Source organism: Prionailurus bengalensis, chromosome B4 (genome assembly GCF_016509475.1).
Source record: "Prionailurus bengalensis isolate Pbe53 chromosome B4, Fcat_Pben_1.1_paternal_pri, whole genome shotgun sequence".
Taxonomy (NCBI): domain Eukaryota; kingdom Metazoa; phylum Chordata; class Mammalia; order Carnivora; family Felidae; genus Prionailurus; species Prionailurus bengalensis.
In genome coordinates, this window is record NC_057358.1 from 79,258,460 (window position 1) to 79,279,386 (window position 20,927).

The 20,927-nt window shown below is 53.2% G+C and overlaps 2 protein-coding genes across 4 annotated transcripts; both read left to right on the forward strand.

Moving 5' to 3' along the window:
* Positions 1–1,060: 1,060 nt before the first annotated feature.
* IGFBP6 (insulin like growth factor binding protein 6) lies at positions 1,061–5,274 on the forward strand. Its single transcript, XM_043564044.1, has 4 exons — positions 1,061–1,702; positions 3,682–3,821; positions 4,007–4,126; positions 4,922–5,274. The coding sequence occupies exons 1-4, from the start codon at positions 1,375–1,377 to the stop codon at positions 5,042–5,044; spliced, it is 711 nt and encodes a 236-aa protein (XP_043419979.1). The 5' UTR covers positions 1,061–1,374; the 3' UTR covers positions 5,045–5,274.
* A 112-nt stretch (positions 5,275–5,386) lies between these two features.
* Positions 5,387–16,146, forward strand: SOAT2 (sterol O-acyltransferase 2). 3 transcript variants are annotated; one of them, XM_043564042.1, is made up of 15 exons: positions 5,387–6,620; positions 7,097–7,152; positions 7,677–7,813; positions 8,166–8,225; positions 8,513–8,620; positions 10,086–10,362; positions 10,795–10,864; positions 11,631–11,715; positions 12,221–12,266; positions 12,474–12,603; positions 13,584–13,681; positions 14,111–14,209; positions 14,712–14,847; positions 15,342–15,487; positions 15,689–16,146. In XM_043564042.1, exons 1-15 carry the CDS (start codon positions 6,545–6,547, stop codon positions 15,737–15,739), a joined length of 1,575 nt encoding a protein of 524 aa, XP_043419977.1. In that variant the 5' UTR covers positions 5,387–6,544; the 3' UTR covers positions 15,740–16,146. The 3 variants fall into 3 exon arrangements, 2 of the variants coding, with proteins under 2 accessions (XP_043419977.1, XP_043419978.1); XM_043564043.1 differs by lacking the exon at positions 15,689–16,146 and having other exon boundaries at positions 13,584–13,656; positions 15,342–15,459; XR_006294671.1 differs by lacking the exons at positions 14,712–14,847; positions 15,342–15,487; positions 15,689–16,146 and having other exon boundaries at positions 12,474–13,452; positions 13,584–13,656; positions 14,111–14,133.
* Positions 16,147–20,927: the final 4,781 nt, after the last annotated feature.

Sequence of the window (20,927 nt, forward strand, 5' to 3'; positions counted from 1 at the left end):
AGGAAGCCCTTGCTGACGTTATTGCTTGGGGGCCCAGAATTTAAACTTAGCCACTGCCCAGAGCTCTTGTTTTAGGAAAGAATGAGATGGCCCTTGTTGCGTAATCCGGAGCGGGTGTGAGTTGCCAAAGGAAGCGGTCCTTCTTCCTGCCTCTAGGAAGGCCGGCTCCGCTAGGAGGCTGGGGATGGGTGGGGCACTGTCCCAGAGAGCCGCTGTGGGCGGTGGGGGTGGGGTAGACAGACAGCCGGAAGAAATACCCAGACTCTCCGGGTCCAGTGCCCCCCCTGGGCAAAGCAAAACCTGATGAATCCAGAAAACCCAATGAGTGATGCCCGGGGTGGGGGAGGGGGGCAGATGCTAAGAAAGGAAAGGAATGGAGGAGTGGGCTAACCTGGATGAATGACAGAAGGGGGGGGGGTCTGTTTTCTGTCCACTGTTCCCAAGAGCCCCTGAGTATGGGTTCATGCTAACTTGTGCTTCACCCACCCACCCCTATACACCACCACCTCCATAATTCAATGGGTTAATCCCTCACCACTACCCTGTCCCTTCCTGCCAGGTGTTCAGCGAGCGCATTGTCGCCCTTGCACACTGGACCCTCTGGGATACTCCCATGAGCCCACCGCGATCCTAGGGTTAAAGCCTGTTCATTCAAGGTGTGACTCCCCACCCTCTCCCCATCTCTCCCCTTGCTTCCCCCAACCGTTCTATCCCCCAGTCTGGCCCCCTGGCCCGTGTTTTCCCACACTAACATCTCAGGCCCTGCTCTTCCTTGCCTCTCCCTTGGGCTACTTTCTCCCATCAGCAGTGGGCTATCCCAAGACCCCATTACCCATCATCCCTGCCTTCTCTCTTTCCCTTGGCACACATCTCCCTGGTGACTCCCACACACCATCCCTTCCCCATCCCTCTCAGACAACAGTCCCCTCTCCACCAGAGTCCCCGCGGCAGCTTCATCCCCGACAGGACACAGACACTCGCGCTGGATTCCAGGTTTTTCCCTTCATCCCAATTCCCGTCCTCTCCTTCCACCCCTCCCCACTCTCCAGTGCCTCCAGCCAGCTGTCCAGCTCCCAAATTCCGGCCAAGAGTCCCGGGAACAAAGCAAGAAAAATCAGAGTAATTTGGGAAGTAAACAGAAACTGGGAAGGGAGTGGGCAGAGAAAAGTGGGGAGGACCAGGTGGGGGCGGGGGGAGCCTCTTCAGTCCCACCCAGTTTAGGGAATGCCCCTGCCTTCTCCCCCCACCCCCCTTCACCTGGCTCTTAAAGGGCCCGGCCCCTGACCGGCGGCTACTTAAGGCGGAGGGGCGGCGGCGGGCAGCAGCTGTGCTACGACTGCGCTGGGAGGAGTGGACGGGGCAAAAATCCTGACCATGACCCCCCACAGGCTGCTGCCGCTCCTGCTGCTGCTAACTCTGCTGCTCGCTGCCCGCTCAGGAGCCGCCTTGGCACGGTGCCCAGGCTGCGGGCAGGGGGTGCAGGCGGGTTGTCCAGGGGGCTGCGTGGAGGAGGAGGGGGGGCCGCCGGCGGAGGGCTGTAAGGAAGCTGGGGGCTGTCTCAGGAGGGAGGGGCAGCAGTGCGGGGTCTACACCCCTAACTGCGCCCCAGGACTGCAGTGCCAGCCGCCCGAGGAAGACGAGGCGCCTTTGCGGGCGCTGCTGCTGGGCCGGGGCCGCTGCCGCCGGGCGCGCGCGCCCTCGGGTGAGTCCGCGCCCCGCCCCTGCTCCGCCCACGTGAGACCCGCAAAGCGGCCGGCAGGGTCCTGGAAAGGACGCGGGCAGCCCTGCGAGCCCTGCGATGGGTTCTGCCATTGATGCTTCCCCTTCCTAACCCTGGGCGTCACGTTTGCGTGGGGGGGGGGGGGGGGAAGGGGCAAGGGCGGGGAGCCGCTAGAAGGCCGGGGTGCAGCTAGGGGCCCCTGGGGATAAAGCAGGGACATGTCCCAGCGGTCAACCTTTTTGGCCCCTTCTATTTCCTCTTGAGGGGAAAGGTGAGGGTGGAGGGTTTAGGGCCATGCCATCTGCCACAGCATCCCAGCTCCTTCCCTGGACCCCGGAGCTGGAGAAAGGACCCAGGTGTTGTTCTCAGCTTCCATTTGGAGAAAGAGGGAAGGGAACCCCGACTCCCAAATTCTGCACACACACTGAGAAATACCCCTCCTCTCCTCTTACTATCAGGGTGTCCAAAGCACCTGAACATAGGGCCTAGAACAGAAGATGTCCCAAATCCTGAATTGTGTCAGACTACACTGGGGTCAGAGGGCGGACTCTGTGGGCCTCAAAAGGATGGGATAGAGGTGGGAAAAGAAGGAATCTGCCAAATCAGGGTTATGATTTAAAGCTGCTCAGAACCCTCCACCCACCCTACCCCACCCTACCCTAGGGAGGAAAATAGAAGGCTGAGTCATAGGGTGGATGGGACAGAAGTGAGTCATAACCCAAAAGATGGGGGGCAGCAGGGAGAGATAGGGCAGGAAATAAAAGCAGCGCACTCCCTCCCCCCAACCAGGCATCTGATCTCCTGGTTTGTTCCATGGAAAGGGATGAGAAATTAACTTGGAATTTCTTTCAGTCCCAAACGCCTGGGTCCAAGGTGCTAGAGGGTCCTCATAGGAAGGGGTGTGTAGGTGGGTCAGAGGAGGCAGTGGGAGCATGGTCGTGGAGGGAATGAGAGGCAAGGTCTGAGAAAGGTGGAGGAAGAAGGATGCGAGTCAGGTTTGCAGAGGAAATTGCTCTTGAGTTTCAGGTAGTAGGCAGGTGGGAGCAAATGTCTAGGTCTGAGGACTGGGGACTTGAGCAGAGCTTGTCTTTGGGCATGGAAAGGGAGAGACAATCACTTTAGGGGCCATAATATCTCATTTTACACCTGGGGCGATTTCCAGGCAGTGCACACTCTCCTCCCTGCCTTTCCCTTGCCCTGACGCCCTGATTTATTTCCTCACTTCCTCCCATCCTGAGCTCTCCCTAGGCCCCCCAGACACCACGTGTGACATTTTCTCCAGAGCCAAGAGCAGCCTGTAGGTCAGAAGCCCTTCATTCCCTGCATCTTTGCAACCTGCCCTCCGCCTGTCCTGGTTAAGGGCTGAATCGTACCTGCTCCTGGGACCACTGGGGTTGAGCTAGGCTGAGCTATGGGAGACCAGAAGGGAGAGGCCCCCAGTGCAAGCGCCCCTAAAGTAACCATGTCTACAGCCTGGGAGGGGGTGGGCTGAGTCACCGCAGGGTCACAGCGGGGACACACATTCCACTTGGGTCCCTGCTAACCCCCTCCCATACCCCTTGTTCTTCTGCCTCATCTCCCTGGCTTGGTGCACCCCCTGCTGGCTTCAGGGGGAACAGCCAGGTCTTTTCTCCCCAAGTCCAAGGCCTCCCAATCAATGTACTTGTACTCGTCCTAGGTTTTTGCTTTCCAAAGTGCTTCTCCCTTATAAGCCTTAAAACTAGTCTGGGTTTTTTTTGTCAGGAAAGCTAATATCACCATTTGTCGGAGAAAGTAACTGAAGCCAAGAGAAGGTAACGGAGCCAGGTTCTAAGCACCCTCATTTCTCCTACTTGGAAAGCCCCTCCCTTCCTCCCGCTTCAGGGAGTCAAGGTGAACAGGGCTCTCTTCCGTTTGGTTCTGGTCTTTGACATCTGGCTGATTTCTGGACTCTTCTTCCCCCATTTCCCTTGTGGCTGTAGGGGAGAATCCTAAGGAGGGTAAATCCCAGGCAGGGACCACTCGTCCACAGGATGTGAACCGCAGAGACCAACAGAGGAATCCGGGCACCTCAACCACTCCCGCCCGGCCCAGTCCGGGGGGTGCCCAAGACACCGAGATGGTGCGTTTGTGAATGGCAGGGAGCAGGAAGGGTGGGGAGTCCTACACACTCCCGTCCGAGGCTATCCCCTTGGGCCTGGAGAAGTCTCCCACATGCATCCTGGGAACCTGGCTGGCGGTGGGAGGGGGGTGGACAGTGGAGGTAGGCTGGACGGGTTCTGAGCTGCCTGCACTCTCTTCCCCCAGGGCCCGTGCCGCAGACATCTGGACTCGGTGCTGCAGCAACTCCAGACCGAGGTGTACCGAGGGGCTCAGACCCTCTACGTGCCTAACTGTGACCATCGGGGCTTCTACCGGAAGCGGCAGGTGAGGCCCCCACCTCTCCTCCCCTCGGTCCTGTGGCACAAGGCTCCTACCAGGGATGGGGTGGGGGGAGTTTACAAAGGGGCACAAAGAGGGGCGCCTGGGTGGCTCAGTCGGTTAAGCATCTGACTTTGGTTGAGGTTGTGATCTCACCGTTCGTGGGTGAAAGCCCCACCCTGTGCTCTCTGCTGTCAGCTCAGAGCCTGCTTCGGATCCTCTGTCCCCCTGTCTCTCTGCCCTGATCTCTCTCTGCCCCTCCCCAGCTCGTGCTCACTCTCTCTCTCAAAACAAAGAAACAAACAAACATTAAAAACAACAACAAAGGGGACACAAAGAAGACACTGCCGCTGCCTTTAATGATCCCCCAACTTTTAGGGCCCACAGAAACCTAGAGAATAGCCCCACGCTGTGGCAGAGGAGCCAGACTGCCTGACTCAGAGGTTCACATCTGCGAGGCGGCTCAGAGTCACGGAGGGCTGGGAACGCCCAGGTGGCTGAGCCCCTCTCAGCCCAAGAATTCGCGTTTCTAACACAGTGCCCGCTGCTGCTGCAGCTGTTGGTTTGGGAACCACGCTTTGAGAACTACTGTTCTGCCTAGAAGAATGGGCACCGTTTGGTGGGTGGAGAAGAGGAGAGCAAGAGAAAGGGACCCAGGTTGTCTCCTTGTCCTGAGAGCTCTCAGAGGTCTCTGCACACTCAGACTTGGGGCCCACAGCCCATCCCCCACCCACGGGCCCTCCCATCCCTCCTGCGGGAGCCTCAGTGCCGCACCTCTGATCCGTGTGCCTCTCTCCCCAGTGCCGCTCCTCCCAGGGCCAGCGCAGAGGTCCTTGCTGGTGTGTGGATCGGATGGGCCAGCCCCTGCCGGGGTCCCCAGAAGGCGAAGGAGGCTCCTCCTGTCCCACCGGGAGCAGCGGCTAAGGCTGGGCAGGGGGCGGGGAGGGGGAGGCTGCAGGACCATTGGCAGGAGCACGGAGCTATCATCTTGGGTCATTTGTTGAGTGACGAGTAACTCGGGAGCCCTGAGCCCCACACTCCACCGTCAGGCCCTTTCCCAGTGTCCCCCTCACCCCTGGGACCCCACACATGGAAAGATGGTTGGTGTTGGCTTGGGATGTTAATAAAGCTGTGTTGGGGGTCTCTGGCCTACATCTCTGGGTCCACCTCTCACATTTATGGAGCCCCTGCCCTTCTCTCTACCCGTCCCCCATAGCAGCTCTCCTTTCCCGTGGACTACCTTCTGTCTCTCCTGCTGCACTTGGGATGCAGGAGACAGCCATTGGCGGAGGTTTCCAGCCCTCAGCCCTCACCCCAGTACCCACCAGGGAGCGAGAGCAGGGGAGACATTGAGGCCATGACCTTGGTCTGAAGTTGTGGCCTTGTTTCCAACACTCATCTTTGGACACAATGGGAGAAGGGAGAGAAAGGATTAATAGCTAATCCCCAGCAGAAGCCCAACAAAGAGGAAACTCTCGAAGCACTTATCCTTCCATTACATCCTACTAAGAAAGGGAAGGAAATTCTTATTTACTAAGCCCTTCCCATGGGCCAGACCCTGGACCCTGTGTTTTTACCTGCACTACCTCATTCTGAGCTTACAATAACCTTGTGAGGGAGGACCTTTGGCCCCTGTTTTTCAGAGGAGGAAACTGTGGCTTAAGATATCTGGGTCGTTCGCCTGAAGTCACACAGCTGGTAAATGACAGAGGGAAGATTCAAATCTCGCTCTTCCTTCAGAGTGGTCTGTGACGATACCTGGTGTTCCCTAGGTGCTGAATAAGTGTTTGTTTTGCCCCCTTTCTGCCCACATGCTAATCCAAGCAGGTGTAGGGAAGAGCTGATTTGGGGGGAAGGGGTCCTGGCACCCAACACTTCCTGGAGGGGCCAGAACGCCACCTTGTCACAGAACATTAGTCACATCAGAACATTAATCACTTGCACACAGTGTTTTTGAGCTGACAAGGTTCTTTCCCACACCTTATCTCCTGGTCTAAGGGAGCCGAGTGCACTGATACCTAAAGATCCTTCAGGCTGCTGGGAAAGAGATCGGCAGGCAAGTCATCCTACGTGATAAGCCTCAGAGAGGCAAAGTCCCCCTCCCCATGGACATACATAGGTACACAGTGCACGGCCACTGTTCTGGTGGGAGGGGTAGCTCGCTCAGCTGGGCATCTGGGCGGCGGGTAGGGCTGTTGGGGTGTTGCAACCCTCCCTGGGACAGCCAGCTGAGCCGAGCCTGTAGCTGAGAAGTGTTACCCTCTAGACCTGATAACCTATTGTGCTCCTGGAGGTCTCCTCCTCCTGAAAGGACTTTAGTCTTTGGAGCTGTCAGATGAACCGAGTGAGATAAGAGCTTGGCAGGCTGTGAAGGAAGGGAGGGAACACTCCATAGCCGCCTACTGCCCGGTTGAGACTCACACCATGGAGCCAAGGGCGGCCCGATCGCGGAAGGGAGAAGGGCCGAGAGGAGAGCAAGAGCGCCGACGCTCCGGAGGTGGTGAGGCACCCTCTGGGGGTGCAGAAAGCTCAGGGGGCGTTGGAGGTGGAGACGCATTGCTGCGGGGAGGCTCCTACTCTCTTGGGAGGACAGGGGAGGCAGCCCCTGCCTCTGTCCCTCACTGCCCAGCCGGGAAAGGGAAGTGAAAGGGACATTCGGAGCGGGGGGCCTTGCCTTATCTTGCAGACTCTTTCACCCCAGAGGGTGAATGGAGTAGCTTCCCAGTCCCGGGTATTGTCATCCGGCTCCCAGTGGCCTCACCCCCTGCAAAAATGACTTCCCCTTCTGATCGCCTCCCATAACTTCCCCTTCTGATCGCCTCACTGTGATACTACATATCGACTGGTTGGGGGCAGGGAGGCTGCGGAGCTTGCAGAAAGCATTTCCTGGAAAGAGGATGTTTCTGGGTCCGTACAAGGTCACAGAACCCTAACTCCCCCTCCCCCTTGGGTGTGCCCTTTGACCCTGCCCCCTAGGAAACATTGAGAAGGACAGAGGCCTGGACTTGGTGCAATGGACCCGACATATGGAGGTGAGGGAGGTCAGGGGTCAGACGTCAAGATGGACAGGTCTTGGGAGTGGAAGGAGGCAGGGACGAAGACCAGCCTGGTGATAAAGACAATTTGTTCTTGGGTTCAAAACCTTTCAGATCAGGTTGGAGCCAACGGCTAAGATGGAGGGGGTTGGAATACAGGTCAGCAGGGCAGGGGCCAAGAGTCAGCCAGTGAACAGTCTTCTGTTAGTCGGGCTAAAGGTCAACAGAGGGAAGGCTGGGGACAGGGGGAAGGGAATAGGGTCAGAGACGACAAGGTGGTTGGGATCCAGGCCCTGGCGCTGGAAATGTCTTTCCTTGGTCCTCACTGCTGGTCTGGGAAGCCAGAGAGAGAGAAATTTGGGGGGAGCCTCTCGGCAGGAACCGTGCCTGTTCATGTTTCTATCCCCAGCGCTTAGCAATGCGCCTGGCTCAGAGAGAAGAAGCTCAGTAGATATATGGGGAACCAGAGGATGGCTGCCCGGGTGGAGGGACAGTGGGCCCTGCCCTGTTTTGCCCTGTAGGCTGTGAAGACACAGTTGCTGGAGCAAGCACAGGGACAGCTGATAGAGCTGCTGGATCGGGCCGTGCAGGAGGCCATCCAATGCTACCCACCACAAGGCGGACCCCTGTCCTCCATTCCTCCAGATTCCTTGAGCAAGTAAGAGTCTGAGGACCTGGGGGCTGGGGAATGGCTAGAGCGGGCTCCTCTAGCATAAGGGTCATGAGCCCTAAATATCATCTCATACTTCCTTTGCCAGCACTGGCATGACCCCGACTTCAACCTTCCCTCTTTTGCTCGTATTGCCTCTGCCTGCCCAACACTGACCTCCACCTTTGGGGCCTTTTGCTGCCCTGGCCCTGACCTTCCACCTGCTCCTGCCCTCTGGCCCTTGCCCTGACCTACCTACTATTGCCTTTGGCTCCCAAGTATTGACCTTCTGCAAGGCCCTGCTCTCTACCCAGGGCCTTCTTCCTCTGGGTCCTGATCCAGAACAACTGTCTTCATTTAGGGCCCGGGAGCCATCCCTGGGGAAGCGGAAAATTTTCATCATCCGAAAGTCCCTGCTTGAGTAAGTCCACGTAAAGGGCAGAGGATGGAGGAAAAGAAAGGGATTCAGCGAGGGTCCCAGGACACCTCATTTCTCATCCTCGGGTTCTAGGTGTTTGGAGGGAAGACTTGGAGAGGGTTTCTAAAGTTTAGTCTCCCCATTTGCCCTGGGTGTGATCGGCCCAGCCTTTAGCTGGAAGTTCCCAATCGCTAGTCCCCACCCCACCCCCACCCGCGTACAGTGCCTGAGCGGGTCCGCGGGACCTCGAGGACCCTCCCACACTGACATTCGGGCCCCTGTCCCCCCAGCGAGCTGATGGAAGTACAGCATTTCCGCACCATCTACCACATGTTCATCGCCGGCTTGTGCGTCTTCATCATCAGCACCCTGGCCATCGACTTCATTGATGAGGGCAGGTAGGCGCCCTCCCCCGTCCCCTGCATGCCTGGGACAGGCACGTGGATCACACCCCCTAGGTCCCTAGTGTTCCACTTGCCACTGGCTTACGACAGCACAAGCCCTCCTTTGATCCTGTGATTCCTGGACCCACATCAACATTGCTTCCAGCAACATTCCCACCTAAAACGGACCTTGACTTCTTCCTTCCACAGCCTTTGGATGGCCCTTGCTCTGACCTTCCAGGTCAGCCACTCTGGGGACACTCTGTCGCCTGCTCAAATACTTCTCAGTGGGAAACTTGCCCCAAGGCAGATCCATGTAAGCTAGCAGGCTCCTTCACACCACTCTCTCAAGTTCTTCCCAAGTTCAATCCAAGCAACCTTCATGGAGCACTTCCCAAGGACCCGCCCTGGGAGCCAGAGAGATGACGGCCAGACCCCCTCCCTGTCTATGAGGCACTACCAGTCTTGGGGAGGGGGGAGACAGACATGCATACAAACGCCCCCAAAGAGCACCCCCCCCACGCTGGGGGTGAGCCTCAGAGGGCTCTGTAGCCCCAGGGGGTCTGTATTTGCATGTCCCCTACCTCACCCTAAGTAGGGCTTAGGAAGCAGTAAAAAGAAAAGGATCAAAGATCTGCAGGTTCTGCAACGTATTTCCTTCTGGTAAAACTGTTGTTAATTCTATGAGTGGTATAAGGATCAAATCTCAGTAAAAAGTCCAAATGCGTGTCAAGGGACCGTCCTTCCCGACTACTCCCTCAACCCCAGACCGGACGTAAGGGTTTTCACAGGTTTGAGTGAGTCCCTCTAGAGCATTTGCCACGCATTCACCCCCACGTGTCTATAAGAACCAAGAAGCGGTGTGTAGAAAGTTTATATAAATAAGATATTCACTGTACTTCTTGATTTCATTCCTTAACAACCTATCTTCCTATCTCAGAGATCTTTCCAGGTCAGCCCACTGTTCTTAACGACTGTGGTCTGGAGGTGCCAGTCTTTTGCTCATTTGGTCCTTTACCAAGGGACACTTAGGTTGTTTCCAACTTTTCACCATTACAAGCCAAACACTCTTAACCTAAGCAAACAAAACACCTAACGACCTGCTTTCCACTAACTTGCGTCTGCAGCGACAGACGTTCCAAAAGAACAAAACTGACAAAAATCAAAGTTAAACTCTGAAAACCTCATATTCTAATGCCCACGGCATACAAAGTTCTGAGCCCTTCTGCAACACTGCAAAATTCAGAGGGCTCTAAAGGTCATTTGTAAGCAAACCCATCCCACAATCCAGTCTTTTCTAGCGACGCCCTGTGTTAGAAGTTTGGGACAATAGAGGTGCCATCTTGAACACCTTCAGATATGGGGAGCTGGAAACTCGGGCAAAATGTCTCAGTTTATTTCCCAAGAGTTCTGACTGCACAGGGAGGGGACAAAGTCGGGCCACACATTGTCTATCTTGTCTCTTCCTCTCTACTCCAAGGCTGATGCTGGAGTTTGACCTACTGATCTTCAGCTTTGGACAGCTGCCCTTGGCGCTGATGACGTGGGTCCCCATGTTCCTGTCCACTCTGCTGGTGCCCTACCAGGCCCTGAGGCTGTGGGCGAGGCCCCGGGCAAGAGGGGCCTGGATGCTGGGGGTGGGCCTGGGCTGCATGATGCTGGCTGTCCACACCACCGTGCTCTGGGTCCTCCCTGTCCACGTGGCATTGAAGTATCAGCTCCCGCCTGCCTCCCGCTGTATCTTGGTCTTTGAGCAGGTAGGTGATGGAGTGATGGGCAGGCGAGGCTGGGGTAGGGCCCCTGTGGGGAAGGGGACTTGATACTACAGTATTGGTGGAGGCAGAGCTAGTTACTAGGGGCGGAGTCCATCTGGAAGGATTTGAGGGCACCAGCAGGAACCAAGGATATTTGCTGTTATGCAAAAGTAATCAGATTTTGCAAGGAGTCAGGGGGGTTGGCTGGTTGGAGGCTCCACCCTGGCGTTTCCTGTATGTCTTTACTCCTGATTCATCCCAGCAGCTACCTGTGTTAGGTTAAAAGACTACCCGACAAAAAAATAAAGTATGGGTTTTGATCGTACAGATTTTGCAATCCGCCGGCCTCTCTCTTCGGTAAACAAGTGCACAGAGATGTTAAGTGATTTGCTCAAAGCCACACAGCAACTTAACCTCCCTTCCATTCCTTCTCAGGTCAGGCTCCTGATGAAGAGCTACTCCTTCTTGAGAGAGGCTGTGCCTGGAACCCTTTGTGCCAGAGGAGGTGAGGCACTGCTTTGAACTCAGTCATTTTGGCTGTTTGAATGAAGCCAGCCATACCAGGATTCTCATAAAAGCTCTGACTTCCTAAGCCTGTGTTGCTCCCAGGGCAGAATTCTGACCTCCAACTAGACTCTGTGGGCTTTAGTCATTAGGCATCCTCCGGTCCCACCTCTGAGATATGGTACCTCTGTGGCCAAGGACTTCTGGCGCTTTCCAATTTCCAGGCTTAGCCTGGAAAGACCCAGAGTATGAGAGCCTCACATTAGCAAGTCAGGAGGTACCAGGATGACCGAGTGGTTAAGTGTTGGACTTAAGATCTGATGGACGTATATCCTGGCTCTGTCGGCAGAGCATGTGACTCTTGATCTCAGGGTCATGGGTTCGAGCCCCACGTTGGGTGTACAAATTACTTAAACATAAAATCTTTTTTAAAACGTGGTGGGGGAGTCAGAGCAGAAGGAGAGAAAGAATGGGTGGTGGAGCTTATAAATACCAAATGAAACTCTGGCCACAGCAGGTGCTGCACCAGAAAGTAGGGTGCCTAGAATGGAAGCAAAAGAAGGGCAACCAAAGAGCAGCTTCAGCTCCTGCCTAGTCTCACCTTCCCGACTGCACCTCCAGACCCAATGTCGGGTCCCTCCCACTCCAACCCCCCCCCACCGCACCTCTGCCCCATCCAGGCCTCCACCCACCAGTCCCAGCCTCCACTCCCCCTGCCCTCTCTCCTTCCTCACTTCACTCATCCAAGCCCTCTCCTTCCTCCCCAGGTGAGGGCATGCGGGCCCCCAGTTTCTCCAGCTACCTCTACTTCCTCTTCTGCCCCACACTAATCTACAGGGAGACTTACCCCAGGTAAGACCCTGCTCCTCTTTCCCAAATGCCCAGACCCATCAGGGACCTTGCCTTCGACTTTCCACTCTCTGAGGCCTTTAGCCTCAGGCACTGACCATGTTCTCAGGAAGCATCCCATAATAAAAATGGGAAATAGGTGTCAGACAGACTACGCCTTCTCCAAGCCTTCTCCAAGCACAACCCACAAGGGCGGCCAACTGTCCTGGGTTGGCCCTGGGCTGTCCCAGTGTTAGCACTGAAAATCCTGCACCCTGGGAAACCCATCGGTCTGGAGCAACCTCCCGATGGTTGCACTTTAGTTGACCTTCAAGTTAAAAATCCATTTGCCATGTCTACTGGGGAAGGTCCAAAGTGTTCTAGACCCTTACCTGCCTAGATAATCCTCCCAGGCCCGAGCAATTGAGGGAGCTTCGGAGAGAGGGCCCTAGAACCTGTGTACCAGTGGGTATGGAACAAGCTAAAAGATAAAAAGACTAAAAACATATTGTCCCCATTGCTGCTGCAGGACACCCAATGTCAGGTGGAATTACGTGGCCAAGAACTTTGCCCAGGTCAGAAGATGGGGTAGAAGTGTGACTTGTGGTGACTGAGTGGGGCATTTCTGGAAGTGGGGTCCGGGAGGCCTGGGGAGGAGGTCAGAGGGTGGGGCTAAGGTAAGAGGAGGCAGGTGCTGGGCCAGAATCCAATTCCAGAGTTGAGGGGGCAGCTGCTAGTGACCCCTGTCAAAGTTATGTACCCCCCCCACCACCACCCCCCAGGCTCTGGGCTGCGTACTCTATGCCTGCTTCATCCTGGGCCGCCTCTGCGTTCCCGTCTTTGCCAACATGAGCCGGGAACCCTTCAGTACCCGGGCTCTGGTGCTGTCTATCATGCACGCCACCTTGCCAGGTATGCCCACCGAAGGCAGGGCTGGGGAGGGCTGCACCCTGGGAAGGCTTAGCGGGGGGCTCCTCCCTCCCCTCACTCCTTTTCTTCAGTCAGATTCAACACCTCCTGCCTCAGAAACCTCTCCCACATGTGTCCCCCGCCTCCTCATTGCTCCATTGCTAGGGTCTCAGTTCATTCAGATGGCCACTCAACTCCCTCTTTCCACATCAGCCTCCTCGCCTGCCTGCTTTCCCTCTCAATCTTCCCACCTTCCCCTGACACTGCTGCCCAGATGAAATTCCCTCCTACAGGTTAATCATTCCCTACTCTGCTTCCAAAACTCCAGTCACTCCCCATTGCTGGCATCTCCAGATAAGATTCGACCCCTTGGCCTGGCATTCAAGACCCCTTCCCCGACAGCCTAGCCTATCTTCTTGTCCTGCCACAAGCTCAGCCATTCCTTGAAAGACATGTACTTTCATGCCTCCGGGCCTTTGCTCATACTGGTGTCTCAGCTTGGAATGACATTTCCCCATTTTCCAGCTGTAAACTCCAGTCCGTTTCTGGAGGCCCATAACAGAGATGCCCCCTCCTTTAGGAAGCCTGTCAGTTTTAGCCATCAGTCACTATGACCCACCCCTTGCTCTGCATTCCCAAGCACCTCAATGGCCACCCGTGCTTAGCTCCCAGCACATTTGACCTTGATGCATGGTTGGACATGTCTCTGTCCCGATCTCTGCCTCTGTCTCTCTCTCTCTTTCTCTCTCTCCAACCACTCTGTGAACTGCCAATGGCCAGGGCTTTGAGATTCATCTGTGCATCCCCGACATGTGGCTTGGAGTTCATGAGCAGATGGATGGATTAATGAATGTAAGAATTTGTGAGTGACAAATAATTGGCTGGAAGGAGTTGGGGCCCTGGTTGCTGATGAGGGCCCCTCAGGGCTTCCCAAGGAAGCCAGGTGGGCAGTCTGACATGCAGCCCTTGTCCCCACTCACCAGGCATCTTCATGCTGCTGCTCATCTTCTTTGCCTTCCTCCACTGCTGGCTCAACGCCTTCGCAGAGATGCTACGGTTTGGAGACAGAATGTTCTATCGGGTGGGGCCTGGACCTGGCCACTTGGGAGCTGGGTGCAGGGAGGTCTGGGGAGCGATCTGGGGAGGATGATGGCTCCATTGGGTGTCACCTCAGCTGTGCTGTCAAGCTCTCACGTGAGAAACGCGCTCCTCTGGGTGTGGCTCTAATGCCACCTGTCCACCTCTTGACTAGCCAGGGCTAACTGCTTCTGTGCGCATGGTACACTGGAACCATCTTCTCCTGGAAGGGGATGAAGGAGGGAGTGTGGGCCTCAGGTCCTGAAGAGACTGCAGGGAAAGTTCTTGCTGTCCCTCTTCAGCCAGGGCCCAGCCCCTTGTGGAAGAAAATTGGGATAGGGTGCAGGGAGCAAGGGGGAGCCACTGGGGCCTGGGAAGAGTCAGGGCCCTGATGCTCACCTCCTTCCCCTAACCCTGACCCACTCTTCCCCAGGACTGGTGGAATTCAACATCCTTCTCCAACTACTACCGCACTTGGAACGTGGTGGTCCATGACTGGCTGTACAGCTACGTCTATCAAGATGGGCTGTGGGTATGGGCTCTGCAGACCCCCTCAGCTCCCACAGTTAATGTAGCCTCCCCAGAACATTCTCCTTCCCTTCCTCTGCATCATCCTCCTTTTCCAGACCTAGGGGCCCCCTGGACTTTCATCTGCTCCTTTCTACCCAACCCAGTGGGCAGAAAATCCTTCTTAGGATCTAACTTCCTTCCCTCTTTACTCTTAACCCCACCCCTCCACAGAGCATTTCTCTCCTCCTTAGACTTCTAAGAAACATGCATGTAGCAATTCTCAGTTACCAAGGCTTTTCACATACATAATCTGCACTGTAATCCTGAGAAGTATTATTATGTCCCCTTTAAAAAATTGCATGTAAGGCCCAAAGAACTTAAGTAGGACACATCACACCTTGAGACCCCCAAATCTCATATTCTTTCCATTGTACTGTATACTTTCTGGCTTCCTTAAGGAGGGGACTCTTTGTGGAAGAGTCTTAGAGAGACTAATTCCACCCTTCTCCCCCGTCCCCTGCCAGCTTCTCGGTGGCCGGGCCCGAGGGGCAGCCATGCTGGGTGTGTTCCTGGTTTCTGCAGTGGTCCATGAGTACATCTTCTGCTTTGTCCTGGGATTCTTCTACCCGGTCATGCTCATGCTCTTCCTTGTCTTTGGAGGTGAGCTTGGCCTCTGTGTGCCACTGGAGGGGGAGCCATCCAGAGGGAGGAGGTCAGGAGTCCTGCTCCTGCAGATTCCAGATGGATGGGGGAGGCCACATACTCTTCTGGGAAGAGGCATGAAAGTTGGGGTGGGGAGGAACTTGGGAACAGGGAGGGAAGCAGCAGGAGGTATCCTGGGGGATGTGAGAGAAGATTTCTGGCTGGAGTGGAGCATCTGAGCAGGGCACACATAGAGGGAGACAAAGGAGAGAAAACTGGCATGAGGCTGGGAGGTGTAGTATGAGATCCAGGATATTGATGTGTAAACTGAGGAATCCTGGTTTTACATGAGCCGCTTGAGACCTCCATGGGTTGCCGGAGCTGGGCTCAAGATCTTCCTCAATGATGCCTTCCTGTTCCATCTCTTCCCAGTACCCTGGGATGGGGGGATGGGGGGCATCCAAGGAGACAAGGCACTGGAATTGGGGTAACAACCTTTCCTCCTGCATCAGGGCTGCTGAACTTCATGATGCATGACCGGCACACAGGCCCAGCATGGAATGTGCTAATGTGGACCTTGCTCTTTCTGGGCCAAGGCATCCAAGTCAGCCTGTACTGCCAGGAATGGTATGCACGGCGACACTGCCCCCTACCCCAGGTAAGGGACCACCGCCCTCCCTCAGCTCCCCATCCAGAAGAACACACCTCTCCTCTCCAAGAGCCAGCCCCCTGTTCTTGCCCAATTCAATAGCCATGGTCAGGGGCTAGGCCTGGTTTGGGGGTGATGGGCTCCCATGTCTTGGACACGTAGGGTGGGGACAGGAGGGACTCACGCATAACTCACCTTTCTCTGGCACAGACAACCTTCTGGGGGCTGGTGACACCTCGATCTTGGTCCTGCCATACCTAGAAGTCAGAGCACTGTCACTGCCCAGAGGACGCCACCAAGTCCTTCTCTGCCTGCAAAGCCTCGGACCAGAGCACCTCTCCCTGCATTCCTAGATCTAGCTCCAAGTCAAGGGGGCCTGGCAGGCATGACCCCAGCAGGGAATGCCAGGGACTGAGATCTGAGGACCTGTAGAACCGCTAAGCACAAACTCACTGTGGTGGTGGCTCTTGAGCCGCCACGACCCACGGATTGGGCACAGAGCCCCCTCCTACCTCATCACTGTCCAGACTTGGGGATACTTGAAGGATCTTATAGATTTGGTGAATGTGGGGTGACTTAGAGAAGTGAGGGCCATCAAGGTCTGAGAAAGGTTTGACTCTTTGTACTGCTTCCAATACAATAATAAAGTTTGTATCCCTTTTTATTCATTCATTTGTTTATTCCTCCCTTCGTTATTTGTTGAAGGCCCACAGTGGACAGGCATGATTGAAGAGTTGTGTCTACAGCAGCAAGACTTTGTGCTGGCAGGGGCTGAGGGTCTTAGGTGGCATCTTGCCTCGCCTTTCCGGTGCCTTGCCCCTCCCCAAAACCCAACCTCGCCTTCCTCCCACCTCCTCCTTCCTCAGTTCATGTTTCCACACCCCTTAATCCTTCTACTCCTGGCAAGCCTCTAGCACATTTGGAAAGGGCACATAGCAGGCCTCCTTTCCCTCCACAGACCCAGGAGAGGAACTGTCCGTATAGACCTTACACAAGTATTTTCATTTCGTGAGCCACAGTATCCACCGCTATAAAGTGGACCTTAAAATGAAGAGTGTCCTGACTGTATGGGTTCAGAAGGTCAAAATATTCACGTTCACAACCATCCCAGAAGCCAGACTTTGTAGTCACTCTAAGGAGAGGATCTTTTTTTCTAACTTTTAAATTAAATTAAATTTTTAAAATGATAGCCTGATGCTTTTTTTTAATGCTTATTTACTTATTTTAGAGAGAGAGAGAGAGAGAGAGAAGGAGAGAGAGAACCCCAAGCAGGCTCCATGCTGCTAGTGCAGAGTCCAACATAGGGCTTGAACTCATGAAACCTTGAGATCATGACCTGAGCCAAAACTAGAGTTGTATGCTTAACCGACTGAGCCACCCAGGCACCCCTTGGTTTCATTTCTTGTATCATCTTGTATGTTCTTTTTAAAAAAATTTTTTAACATTTATTTATTTTTGAGAGACAGACCATGAGTGAGGGAGGGATAGAGAGAGAAGGGGGAGGGACACAGAATCCAAAGCAGGCTCCAGGATCTGAGCTGTCAACAGAGCCCGAACTCATGGACCACGAGATCATGACCTGAGCCAAAGCTGGACGTTCAACCGACTGAGCCACCCAGGCGCCCCTTGTCTTGTATGCTCTTTAATCATTCCATAGCAAGTTGCTGCTATCCGTTCCCCTTTCCCTGCTCCCTTGTTATTTTGGAAGTTCTACTAAACCTTTCCATTCCCTTGATAGTTGCCTTCTTTCCCAGCACTGATGATCCAATACCTACTTCATTACCATCATTTTTAATATGCCAATTGTTTCTTCCATTAAGATGTTTTATTTCCTGCCAGATGTTTTATTTTCTACCCCAGTAAGAGAGACCTTTAGAATGCTTTTACTGATCTTTCTTATTGTGCTTCCAATTCCTAGGTTTGGCTGAGGTAGCACAGTACTTATGTTCCTAGATATAATTAGGTGTCTGTCAAGCTCCATGAACATTTAACAGTATGATATTTTGCCAACTTTCTTGCTCACTGCAGGGTTTTCTCCTCCCCTTCATCTTCCTCTACCTTGACTTCTCTATTCCCTAACCAATTTTTTTCTTAAGTATTTTCCTCAGGTGAGACAGGAGATTGATATACTCTTTGAATCATCTGTAGCTCCAAATATCTTTCTTTTGCTCTGACAAGTGAAAGCTTTCCAGCTGGGGATGAGGTCCCTGGGCAACCGTCCTTTTCTCTCACTGTCCCCACGTTAGTTAGCTTCCAGTGCTGCTGATGAAGAGTCCCCGGTCAATTGGATTCTTTTCCCTTTGTACAGAACTTGCTCTTTCTGTCTAGAAACTTGAAAATGTTTTCTTTAATCTTGGAATTCAGGAGTTTCATGCTTAGATGTCTGTCTTTTCTTTCTTTTCTTTTTCTTTTTTTTTTCTTTTTTGGTCTTCCTGTGCCCTTTCGGTCTACAAGCGCAGATCTTTCTTTCAAGTCACTGAAATATTCTTCTATTTTTAAATTATTGCCTCTCTTCCATCTATGCCTTTTCACTCTTTTGGAGCTAATATATTTGAATGTTAGGACTACTGGATCTATTCTCCAAGTCTCATGTTTTCCTCGCTATTTCCATCTCTTCGTATTATTTGCTCCATGCTTTGAAATATTTTTTCCACTTGTTCTTCCAAGCCACTAATTTGAGTCTCAGAAGTGACCAGACTTCTCTCTTTCAATACATATACTGACTTTGTTTCGTTGAAAAAATGTTTCTTTAGTTCCAGAAAGGTTTTTGTTTTTGTTTTGTTGTTGTTGTTGTTTTTGTTTTTGTTTTTTGGTACACTACTTGAATCTCTTTAAGTGCTCCTGGTATTTTCTTAAGTTGTCTTATAACTCTTCAGTGGTCCCTATGCTGTCTGGTAGGCAGGAAAACCACCTATGATGACCTCATCCCTGTAAAGTCAAGGCCCTCTGAGTCATGTTCTTTCAAGATCGCCCATGGTCCTGACCTCAGCACAGGGGCTCTCCAAAGCCAGTCTCCAGACTCCTGTGTGGTGAAAATGAAGAAGCTCCTCGCCAGGTCTCCCCACATTAGGCTTTCATTTCACTAACTTGAACTTCAAGCCCTCACTTGCACATCTTGCCCCTGGGCCCAGCAGCAAGATGGCTTAGGAGAGGCATGTGTTTGGAGATGGGAGTGGAAATTCCCTTAGAACCGGAGCATACATTAGAATCACCTCCAGAACTTGCTAGTAGAGACAGTTGAGCCCGGCCGCAGAAGTTTCTGATTCATTCATCTAGGTGGCCTAAGAGTTAGCACTGCTAACGGATCCCCAAGGAGTGTTGGCGCTGCTGGTCTGGGAACCACACTTGGAGAAACACTGCATTAGCGAACACCAAACCAGGGGCATCTGGGTGGCTCAGTCGGTTGAGTGTCCAACCTCAGCTCAGGTCATGATCTTGCAGTTCATGAGTTCGAGCCCTGTGTCAGGCTCTGTGCTGACAGCTCAGAGCCGGGAGCCTGCTCTGGATTCTGTGTCTCCCTCTCTCTCTGCTCCTCCCCCATTCGTGCTGTCTCTCTCTCAAAAGTAAATACACATTAAAATTTTTTTTTAGAATACACAAAACCGAGCTGTCCTTCTTCAAAATTACAGCTTTTGTTTACGGTAAGGAAATTAATCCAATGTCAGGGAGGTATCATCTACTCATTTTGCGTTGGGTTCTTCAACTTAGTCCTAGTACTAAGGCTTGTATACAACGGGGCTCCATCCAGGACCCCCTGTCCACCAAAGCCCTTGTTGGTGCTTTGCTGCCCTGACTCCTGGCACAAGAACAGGGCAGTGGCACCCAGAGCAGAACACTTTTAGGCTGAACTGAAGTTGAGTAGAAGTGAGTCAGACCAGAAAGTCTCTCCTTTGCACAGGCTCCGGAGCCCTCATGGTACCCTTGTTTTACCCTGGTGCACAGAGGGTGGGAGCAGCACTGCCCCAGCCCTCCCTCCAGGATGTCAGTGGGGGTGGGAGGTGCCTGGAGTGGGGGTATGCATGTGAGGCAGGGGAGAGCTCTGCGGCCACCTTCCCGCCCAGCAGGGCTCTCCTCCTGGGCTAGGAACCACCTTGTTCCTAGAAAGGGTCTCCTCTCTGCTCCCCTATCTGTGTCCCTCAAACTCTGTGCCCATCCTCTGCCTCAAACACCTTCCCTTCACCTCCATGATTTTGTCCAGTCTTTTATCCAAATCTCCTTGCCTGTCTTGGGACCTCCATATAACACCCACCTTCTCCTGTGGTCCCCTCCCCAGTCTGTGTTGGCCCAGTGGCCTGCAGCCTCCATAACTGCCCTAGCTGGAGTTTCTCCCTCCCATATCGCTCCTCCCTTGCTCTATTGCTTGGAGCCCTCCTCCTATAACACATACTCCGCAATTCTGAAACACAGATCTCAAATGGGCATTTCAGCAATGTCCAATGATCTTCCAATTAATCTGGAGGACTCCCTTCCCACTTGCCAAAACAATTTCATTTCTTCTCTCCCCACCATCCATTTCCAAGTCTACAATCCCCCCAAAACATACAAACATACGCTCAGCTTTTCCCCACTCCAAGTCCCTCCTATGAGCTGCAGGAATTCGCCCTCTTTCCATCACAGACCCTTCTCTTGCCTCTCACCATCTCCAACACTAAGTCCCTTTTATGAGTTCCCGGTGTCAACCCCCTCCTTTCTCCTCTCTACCAAATGGTTCCCATAAGCATCCAGACATGCTCCTCCACTATGTCCCATCTCTAACTTTCTCTCTCTTGGCCCCACATCCTCATGAAGCTCCTACTTCTCAGCTTCCTTCTGGAAAAAGTTGTCTGGGCTCACTGTGGCTGTTTTCTCACCTCTATTCACTTTTGTGCTAATCCTGGGTCTACAAAGGTGTCTCTTCATAGTTTAGTATGGCTTCTTACTCCAGTACCCATCCCTTCCTGTCATCTCCTTTTGTGCCAGACAGATTCACTCTAATACATGACACATCTCTCTGTATGCTTGAAAAATAGAGTGTTGTACTCTACCTTTTTAATTTATATGAAGTAATTTATGCCATAATTCTCATCCCATTCATACTCATCGCTGTTTGAGATACATAAATGGTGCTATATTCAAATATGCACATTTCTGCTGATACCTGTGTAGCATTCTATATATGCACACACTGATTTTTTATGTATGCCTTAACCTAGTAGTGGACATTTAGTGTGGGCTTAAGGAAACAGGGATTCTCTCTAGGATTTCCTAGGAACTAATTTTTAAGATATGTTTAATTCCACTAAAAACTGCCAGATAGTCTCCAAAATGGCTAGACCAGGAACCATCTACTTTTTTTTTTTTTTTTTACCAGAAGTGCATGAGGTTTTCAGTTTCCTCACATTTTCAGAGCATGAGGTATTTAGCTAATTTTGCTTACAAATAGCCTATTGTACCACAACCATTTGTCGAA

Excerpts from the sequence above, each read along its gene's own strand:
- SOAT2 (XM_043564042.1), top strand. The coding sequence starts at position 6,545 with ATGGAGCCAAGGGCGGCCCGATCGCGGAAGGGAGAAGGGCCGAGAGGA. Across the intron at positions 13,682-14,110 it reads GAGACAGAATGTTCTATCGG|GACTGGTGGAATTCAACATC; the intron begins GTGGGGCCTGGA and ends ACTCTTCCCCAG. Across the intron at positions 14,848-15,341 it reads GCTCTTCCTTGTCTTTGGAG|GGCTGCTGAACTTCATGATG; the intron begins GTGAGCTTGGCC and ends CTCCTGCATCAG.
- IGFBP6 (XM_043564044.1), top strand. The coding sequence starts at position 1,375 with ATGACCCCCCACAGGCTGCTGCCGCTCCTGCTGCTGCTAACTCTGCTG. Across the intron at positions 1,703-3,681 it reads CCGGGCGCGCGCGCCCTCGG|GGGAGAATCCTAAGGAGGGT; the intron begins GTGAGTCCGCGC and ends TTGTGGCTGTAG. Across the intron at positions 3,822-4,006 it reads GTGCCCAAGACACCGAGATG|GGCCCGTGCCGCAGACATCT; the intron begins GTGCGTTTGTGA and ends CTCTTCCCCCAG.